General features: G+C 31.1%; 1 protein-coding gene across 3 annotated transcripts in view; it reads left to right on the plus strand.

Annotated features, from left to right (window-relative positions):
* The window catches only part of LOC131855710 (DENN domain-containing protein 1A), a 34,731-nt gene extending 24,405 nt beyond the window's left edge, over positions 1–10,326 (plus strand). For 2 of the 3 annotated variants that reach the window (XM_059207008.1, XM_059207009.1), the window contains 4 exons: positions 2,950–3,056; positions 4,788–4,995; positions 6,897–7,286; positions 9,962–10,326. In XM_059207008.1, the coding sequence (XP_059062991.1) occupies positions 2,950–3,056; positions 4,788–4,995; positions 6,897–7,286; positions 9,962–10,201 (945 nt within the window). In that variant the 3' untranslated portion in view covers positions 10,202–10,326. The remainder of the gene's footprint in view (positions 1–2,949; positions 3,057–4,787; positions 4,996–6,896; positions 7,287–9,961) is intronic. The other variant, XM_059207010.1, reaches the window with a different exon arrangement.
* The last annotated feature ends 284 nt before the right edge of the window (positions 10,327–10,610 follow it).

The following is a 10,610-nucleotide window of genomic DNA, read 5'->3' on the forward strand; positions in this document are numbered from 1 at the left end:
AAACCATAGCAACCAATATCTTATGTATAAAATTCTTGTGTCACATTGTTAGTTACCATACTCCTCCCAAACGCCTTGATCGATTTTTATGAAATTTTATATGCATATTCAGTAGGTCTGAGAATCGATTACTATCTATTTTTCATACCTCTAAGGGATATCTATCCTTAAATATATTTTTTTTATTTTTTCGATGTAATATTTTATTTTCATTTTATTATTATTATTTAGAATTGAAAAATACATACATCTCTTTTTTTTTGACACCATTCTAGCATAAATCTCTACTTTTTAATAGCGATTTTAATTTATATGGCAAAACTACGTTTGCCAAAAATATAAATATTTAAAAATAGGGAACTATCGTACTAGCCAATGGCCCGAATGTAAGGAGTCCTGTACACTTATGTTGCCAGCATTTTGCCAATTTTAAATAGGCTTATATTTTTAGAAATAGAAATAGAAATAATCTCTATTCAAATAAACTCATTACAAGCACTTTTGGAATAGTCATATTTTGATTCTACCACTCATTCGGAATGCAGATTCATCACAAGACGAATGAGCAAGAAACTTGTGTGTTGCTCTTTTTAATAGATGTTTTTTATATAAGGTAATAAGGTAAATTTTTGTAATTCTTTTATAAGGACTACGTATTTATAAAAGAATTACATTAAAAAGAACTAAAGAAAATGGTAAAAATAGTATTTTTTTCCTTTCCTACTAAGTGAATAAAATAATTTCATAATAATGTATTGTAATAATAATTTTAAATATAAAAATGTGATAATAATGTAAATGTAATAAATATTATTGTAAGATTTTACACGCCGGAAACGGCAGGGCATGTTTGGAACTATTATAATCTTAAGACCATTATGTACACATGTTCCAGTAAATAAATTGAATTGAATTGAATTGAAGTATAGTCTGATGTCTGTTTGTTAATCACGGAGACAAAGATACAATCCCGGAGAATAAAAGAATCACATTAAAAAAGAACTTAAGAAAAAAGAGGTATTCTAACGGTTTGGTATACCGCTTTACTCCCGATAGTCGCGGATTCGATTCCCCGCACGATACAAACATTTGTATTCATAACTACGATTGTTTGTATCGGTTTGGGTGTTTTCTATTATACTATATTATATATGTACAAAAAAATTCAAAGTGTAGGTAAAATCAGTGGTTTAGTAGCCATAACACAAGCTCTGCTTAGCTTGAGATTAGATGGCGCTGTGTGAATGGTCCAGCTTTATTATTATTACTATCTTAGGAGTTTTTTTTAATAATATACTGCCCAAATTACTCATCGATAGATTGATCATCATCACCTAGATAGGTGAATATAAAATCGGCAAATTTTGATTTTTTTTTAAAACCATTGAATTTTTTTTTTATATATAATAATAACAAAAATCGAGTTTGTCCGTATTATAAATAATGTACATTCCACTAAGTTTACAATATCAGAGGTGAATCAAAATTGTTGCCTAAACTGGGTTGTTACAGGATCTGTAAACGGTATTTATTGCATGCAACCGCATATTGTGAATCATACTGTATTCTACGCCTTTTTAAACTACAATTAATTGTTTAATAATAGTATAGTTATTTAATAAACTAGTATACAGCGATCTAGGGTTGCCAACCCCAATTTAAAAAAAACGGTATCTGAACTTGTATATACATTTTAGTTCAAAAACAGGACACTTTAATAGAGTTGCAATAGTTTAAAAAAATAAGAATAAGTTAAAATTAAAGAAAAATTGAAAATTAAGTTTTGAGTGAAGCTTAAAAAGTAGATTTGAAGTCGTATAACCACGTTTAAAGTTAAGATGAAATTTAAGATATTAAGAAAGTTAAGTATTGTACTTGTGAAGGATTACAAGTGAATAACAGACAAATAATTCAGTTTAACAGGAATATGTAGTAGTTGAATTAATATGTAGTGAAAATAAGTTAACTGAAATTTATTTAAAATATCATTTCTTACTAACGCTATAAACGCAAACGTTTATGAGTATGGATGTTAATGTTTGTTACATTAGCACGCAAAAACTACTGGAAGAACAAAAAAAAATGTATCCATGTATTTATATCAGTTGTCTAGTACCCATAACACAAGCTCTGCTTAGTTTGGGACTAGATGGCGCTGTGGGGATTGTCCTGAGACAATATTATTGTTATAATATACAGCAAGAGTGCAGAATTCTATGTTATATATAAAATTCTCGTGTCACAATGTTAGTTACCATACTCCTACCAAACGGCTTGACATTTTTATGAAATTTTATATGCATATTCATTAGGTCTTAGAATCGGCTACTATCTATTTTTCATACCCCTAAGTTATAAGGGTTGTCCATTACCTAGCATTTTTTTTATTTTTAGAACAAAAATTTTATTTTTTATAATGTGTCATTAAAAATACATACAACCCTAAATTTTCAACCTTCTAACACCAACCCTTATTTTTTTAAAGATATAATAGTAGTAGTAAATGAAAAATAGGTAGTAGCTGATTCTCAGACCTACTGAATATGCATATAAAATTTCATAAAAATCGATCTAGCCGTTTGGGAGGAGTATGGTGACTAACATTGTGACACGAGAATTTTATATATACATATAATATATATATTTATTAACACGGGTAAAATACTTGCTCCGCTCATAATGTGTTAACATGCTGGATACCGCTTTGAAACTAATAATATTTTAGATTGTATCTCGAGAACTATTTTATGTCTGTGCAGCCCTTATGACGCTTATGAACTATATGAAATCTGGTATATAGTATATATATGTTTGAACCGGTGTATCTTTATATGTATATGTGACAATTATATGGTGATATATTTAATATTTATTTATTGAATCATGTTTGCCTTATTTGTTAGAACCAGTTATTGTTAAGTGTTAATTGTTATAATTGTTTTAATGTAGGTCCGCCAGGGTGGTAAAAATATGAAGTCGGCAGTCAAAGGGTTAAAAAATAAAATGCCTAAAACTGGATCGCGGCCGTCCTCGATCAACACTATGGATGATAGCAGGTACGTCATAATTTATTTATTTGTTACTAGCTGTTACCGCGACTGCGTCCGTGTGGAAATTAACTTTATTTTTCTAAAATAGAAGTAGCCTAAGTTACTACTTATTACATCAGCTATCTGCCAAAAATAGTCCCGTCAAAATCGGTCCAGATTAGCCAGCCAGAGATTAGCCAGAACAAACAGATAGACAAAAATTGTAAAAAATGTTATTTTGTTGTGTGTAACGTATTTATATTCATATGCATGTAGTAAAAAACGGTTATTTCAATATTACAAACAGACACTCCAATTTTATTTATATCTGTAGATTACAAAATTGTGTTTATGATGGATTTAATGCCAAGTCTCAAAGCCAAGTTCAAGTAAGAGAACTGACGAGCAGCACCGTGTGTAGTTTTACACGAACCATTTCGAGCCACTTTTGACCCCCTCATAACTCAAAAACTCTGTCACATAAACCTGTCAAATTTGGTTCATACATTGAGACTTGCGAGATAAATATGTGTTCTAAATTTCATAAACACATCCTAAACGGTTATTTAGATATAACATCCAAAAATCGACATTTTTATCACTGACTCAATTATAGATCAAAATTATAACCCAGTTTCACATGACCTAGGATGTTAAAATTTGGCATGCAGATATGTAATTAGGTGAATACAAAGGAAAAGAGTAGGTATGATATTATATTGTAGCCTAAGGTCTGACTTGGCTAGTTCTCATATACCAATTATTACTTTCGATGGCTAGTTACTACTAATAATAAAATAGGAACCGACAAGTAACAGATTTAGAACTTGCGACGGCTATAGTATAATTCGTATATGAAAACAAGCCAAGTCAGACCTTAGGCTACAATATATTATCCTAAGTTATAGGATGTGATATTTTATATTGTTATAAATAAATTTTAGGACTGACCATTGAACTTGACCCCCTTTTATATCTCACTTCTTTTGTCGTTGAAGTCAACCATCAAGGCATATATCATAATATTGAACTTGGCTATCATTTCACATTTATGTTTTTGATGGGATTTTTATTACCGTATCTAGATAGTGAGTATATCGATGAAATAATTGTACTATTTATTGTACATTAGTAACTTTATTTGTTAGTGTGCTACATGGCTTATTAGTAACGCGTACATTCCACGCGGAGTCGTAACGTGGACTGACATTACACTGAACATAAATTTATATCATATGGAGACGTAATGGAAGGGCGTCAACTGTTGACAGAAATATTACAAGTGTAGGCACAAGAAAATAGAATAAACACAATCTTTATTCAAATAAACTTAATATAAACTAGAAAAGAGAAGAAAAGAAAAACATTTATTGACAACCATTATTGATATGAACATACATTTACACATTTTGACATCTACAATTAACATATATACATGTATGCACACACACACACACATACATATATACATACACATGCATACGCAGAACAATTACTACTACTTTTATATACTTATATATATTTTTATTCTACCACTCATTAGAAACGCAGATCACAAGAATGAGCAAGAAACTCGCGAGTCGTGTTCCTATTTTTAATAAATATCGTTTTATGTAAATACACATTAACAAAGATTAGGCATGCGACAATTGAGATAGAAACCGTATCCTTATCGCATGAATTATCGATTGAGATACGCACAATCGATAATTCTTTGCAATAAATATTCTTATTATTAAATTATATATTTTGTAACAGGTTTTCGTGTGGCTCAGCGACGCCGGTGTCTTCAGATTCCTCTGACTCGTCACCGTCACACGAGCCCCCGCCTCGTGATCCACCACCCACCATCCCACTCGACCTCCTCACAGAAATGGAGTTTCTATTGTCAAGCAGCAATGTACAACGACGGGATAGTTTCCCCAACAGCTCGCGCGACTTGGACATAAGCATGCCAGAGAAGGCGGTGAGTTCGGAATAAAATAATCTGGATACGGTCCATCAACACATAATAAGTGTTACAAACTTCTTTTATTCCTATGATTATTAAAAAAAAAAAATTGGGCCTTCGAGCCGGATCGAGTAAAGAAAATTGTGAATTGTAGTAAATGAAACTGTAGAATTGGTGTTAAGTGATCTCAAAATGTAAATATAATATAAAACAAAGTACTGAGGAGTTTGTAACAAATATATTAGGGTATTGCATGTGCTTTGCGTGTCATTTCTTGCCTTAAATTATACCTTATTTTTAAAATGTAGAGTATATAAAAATAGTAATTATCAGTATTTTAGTGCCATCAGGATTTATATTAGTATAGTATTTGTAATATTGAGGCAAGTTTAGTAATGACACGCTTAGTTTGTATGTAAATTCATGTACGTGTGTCTGATTTAAGTTTTATTATGTATGTGATATGTCTCATTTCGGTATGGCAACGTATTGCTAGCTTGTGTCGTTTTTATAGTAACATACTCTATATCTGTATCATAACTTTCGATGATATGTACTTATATATCAGTATTTTTTACAGTTAAGGAATAATCCATAAATTACGTAGTATTTTGGGCATTCACTTCGTTCTTGTCACACTAAGTCACATTAATGCACTCCTATCATCCATAGAGTGACGTGACGAAAAATCCTGTTTGTGACAATTAGGGTCGGGGGCGATCCTCATTGTCACAGTTCCACTTTGTGGATTTCCTCCCCTCCGTCTCAAAGTGTATCGTAATTTATGGTTTGACTGTAATGAGAATAATATAGTATAATGTATATAGTTAATATTAGGTACAGAAATATAAAAAAATATATATTATCTACATAAGTTATGATAGAAATTATATTTCTTGTTACATAGAAGTACAGTTTTGATATACTACTGTCATTTTATTCTTTAGCTACATAAATTGGAATAATTAGAGTAGAATAATCGTATGTTTATACGTAAAATTAAGAAAAATCAAGGGATCTTATCTCGTTTTATTTATTTTTATTGATAATTAATACAAATAATGTTTATTAAAATAAACCTTATATAAGCACTTTTGAATAGTCACATCTTTTTGATTCTACCACTCATTCTGTGTGCATACTCATCACACGAAGAGCGAACAAGAAACTTGCGTGTTTCTCTTTTAAATAAATGTTGTTCTAAATAAATATAGCTTAACAAGGATTAGGCGTGCAACAATATCAGGATAACAAGGATTAGGCATGTGATAATTAATATCGAGAACTCAATAAATATAAATAAAAAACGGTAACATCCCTTGATTTTTGTTTTTACGTATAAATAATGATGTGTCAAATTTGAAAAAGGATATAATGATATTTTGTTTATATGGTTTAGCACAATTTTAAGAAATGACTTTTTGATGTATATTGTTTATTGTAAGGATTATCAAATCGGTGCTTCAGTAATTATAGTGATGCCAATCATTTGAGACGTGCTTTTCATTACAAGTAAAGTTTGCCAAACATGTACTCTGCTTAGTTTGAGTTTTGTTCGTGTGTTTTTATGAATGCGTTATTAGCATGAAGTCTAGGAGTACCGGCCAGTGTTGCCTGATCCAATGTCTGCAATTTATACGGTACGATAAGAAAATTGATTATATTTCAGAAGTTAATCATATCGGAAAATATGAAAATTTCATTGTGATTTATTTTAATAACGATTGGTTAGTCTGTCTGTAGTTTGTGTTTAAAATTACAATTATTTTGTTGTTATTATAAGTCTACAATATTGTGTGCATTGTTGGTGTGAAAATGGAAGTGGAAAATTGGTAATTTTTAGTTTAATCGTGAGATTCCCCGGGTAGGACTGGCAACACTGGCAGCGTGGCACATTATGTAATTTTGTTTTGCAGAGAACACTGTCACCATGCCCCCCACCCCGGTTACCGGAACGTCCTCACCCCCCCCTTCGGTACCCAATCGTTTCCACGAGGAAACTTGTCGATTTGTCGGACGCGCCGGCGCCTCCACCGCGAGCAATCCCGCCGCCAATTCAAAGATCCAACTTTGTAAGAAACATTACAAAAAACGCCGTCCAACCGGATACGGACTTTCACACGAGCGCTATACGGTTCACGGAAGGGAAAGACAAGGCTAAACTTAAACTGACCATGTCGTCCAACCAGAGAAAGGCACCGCAAATTAACACGTTGCCGTGCAATGGAAACGCGTCCTCTGTGAACAGTAGGCAGAGTCACGATAATAAGTTAGCAACCGTCGCCCCCAAATGGAATGCTCAAGAGGTAATTGTGATATGTGCATTTGTAGTCATATCGATTTTGTATCTTATTGTAAAACGGAATTAAGTACATATTAATGCATTCACAATATATGAAGTACAAGAGTGGAGTTTGTTTGCACTAACATTACGGAATTATATTAATCAAATAATATGTATCTATTTACAATTATTGTTAATTAATTAATGTTTAATATATTTCTAACATAACAACGTTGTCCCTTTATTACTTACGACGTCATTTCTCAGTACCCCTTTCAACCTGTCCCATAGAAATCTAGTGGTATGAAAAACACGTGGTTCTGTCTTAAATGCAATCAAATATTCTGCAGTACGACGAATATAAACCTTAGTGCAATTACTCAAGGTTCAAGTTTAGCAGATGCACTTTTATAGAGAATAATTAACAAACAGAGGAATACGCTCAGTAGGAATCTACAGAACTACGCAAAGAAGATAGTATAATTCCTCTTGTGAAGGTAAATATACTTTGACGATGGATAATTTACCGGGCATTATGTCTGAGTTCCGAAGCGGACTGTACGTTTTGCCGACTAATGCATATTAACCTATATATTTTCCATCTTGTGACGTTTTGGAGAACAATTTAATATTTGGATAACAAAGCAACAGATGTTGCTGTATTGCATTTAGTGCTTGTAACACGATGAGATCCTACTTTCACAATGGTTATTTTTAAACTTTCGCGTTTAATATACATTACTAAATTATTAACCGGGTCGTAACTCGAATAATTTTATGGCAAATAAAGGTATTTACCTGTCTCGACGTTTCGGTTGCACTAGTCGTGGTCACGAGCTGACTGGAGCAACAGCGATGTCAATGTAGACATGTGACAGCAGTTTTATCATCTACCGTCACTAGATTGTTCAACGAAAAACCGCAACACAGCAGGGTAAATAAATTCAAGCAAAGTTCAGTGGCATCAACAGTCGATAAGTGTATGGATACCGCGTGTGTGACTAGATAAAAAACTGCTGTCACTTGACTACATTGACATTGCTGTTGCTCCAGCTGGTAACCACAGCTAGTGCCTAGTCGAAACGTCGAGATAGGTAAATAACTTTATTTGCCATAAAATTATTCGTATTAAGACCCGGTTAATAATTTAAAAAATCCCACTTTTACTCTTAAATTCATAACCAAATAGTAGCAACGGTTGCTTTTATGTTTAGTGCGCGTTTGGTCATATTCATTTTGATATTAGATATACATATTACTCTGCACGAGTATGACGTTTTGACTAACGACTGATGACTTATCCGTGACTGAATGACGTTTTATATTGTTAATATAATAATAATATATAGGTCTGACGGAAATAATGCTTAATAATGCGTAAGTGATATGACAATTAATGAAAATGCAAAATTAAAATAGTATTCAAAATGTTAAAATATAAGTTCCAATTATAACTAAAAAAGAATATTTTGATTTTGCCAATCTTTTTTTGGTGTAACGTAAAGTGGCTTATATATAATATAACAAAATATATGATATTTTGTTATAATATATTAATTATGCTTAATATTGCGTAAATAATATAAATGACAATGTGTTTAGTTGACAAAAACAAATCATTATTACATGAATTATTATATTTTTTATTTGTATTCTAAATCTATATTCAAATTGGACATTTTAAAATAGTATGTTGTTTTTGTCAACTAAATACATTGTTATATTATAACAAAATATCACTATATATTTTGTTATATTTTTGTGCATAAGCCACTTGTTACACCAAAAGTAAGGACTACCAAAATTTATTAAGAAGGTTCTATTATAAAACTAATGATGTTTAATTGATTGCCGAAAGAAATAGTAGATTTATCAATTTTGAAATTTAAAGTAATATTTTGAAAATAATCAATATTGTCACATTAATAAATACAATTAAAATTTATCTTAATATTAATGTTTACTATTGACTTATAATTTTTTAACTGACTAGCTAAATGTAACCTTTTTTTACATCGTAATATATAAATCTGAAATGTTGCTTACGTTCTGAATTTAGCACTATTCCCGTTAGACTTTCTATTACCATATATTTCGCTAATGCATGATATATCTTAACAAAATTTATATTTTCTATACATATTTTTAAATTATACACAATTTATATTATTGATAACGCTTATATACTCGTGGTGCTTTGCGATAAATGTTGCTTTTAGTTTTAGTATGTGTTTTGGTTTGAATAATAAATTTATTATTTTCCAGTACTTTGTAAAGGGGTAGTTATTAAATAAGTGTTAAATTTACTAAACATTTATTTAATTATATCATTACTAAGATTTTCATTAGTATTCCTCATTGTATATATTCATATAGTACGTTTTTGTATTTATAAGTTGGAATATTCAAAATTTAAATGTAGTAATTAAACAATAATAATGTAAAAATACATCTAATATTATATGTATTTCAATTTTTGTGTAACATATTTACACAATACATAATATTGAATTATCTGAAAAAAGTCCACAAAAATATAACGGACAGTAAATTTATTTGTGCCGTTGTAACTAATATATGTTGAATTGCACTAATGAAAATTATACTCTAAAATATATGTATTTAAATCTAATATTCAGTGAGCACTGTGTGGGCGTATATGTCGCTTTGTGTTTAACACAGGAATTTCTTTTTCAGTCGTGTGGCTCTATAAGTGATCTCATAAAGTTGGACGATTCGCCAACGTGTTTAGAAGATTTCGATCCCCTCAAGTGTCGCGATAGGAATGATCCAATCAAGTCCAAGTCATCCACGGACAGTGCCCTGTTACACGAGTACGGATTGGATTTCAGCCAGTTCGGACTGGAGCCAGCCGGCTCTAGTACCAGTGCCAACGACAATACAACCCTACCCAAGGGATGGACTACATTCAATTAACACTCCGTTCTTTTTGCGCTCTCTTGTTCATTGTATGAAAGTTATATGTATAGTTCGCGCAATATATATTCTATGCAGGGTCAGTCGGATAGGGTATACTAAGTCGCAATTATGGACGTACACATCGGAACGACTCATTCTATATATATACTAATAAATAATTTTGTAACACGAAAAAGTATATACTTTTTCGAGTTTCAAAAAGTATATACATATATCGAAAAAGTATATACTTTTTCGAGTTTCAAAATTATTTAATTAAAAATGCAATCACATCCCTAGTATCAGCTGTCATCAGTCCTATCATAATAGAAAAATTTTGTTATACATTTGTTTTTTTAATGAAAATAAGTGGTATGTTTTTTTTTGTTACACCCCTATTTATTAATCTAACTATAAACAGCGTTGG

This window comes from Achroia grisella, unplaced genomic scaffold (assembly GCF_030625045.1).
Source record: "Achroia grisella isolate CSIRO2021 unplaced genomic scaffold, CSIRO_AGI_Agris_v1 utg1470, whole genome shotgun sequence".
NCBI lineage: Eukaryota > Metazoa > Arthropoda > Insecta > Lepidoptera > Pyralidae > Achroia > Achroia grisella.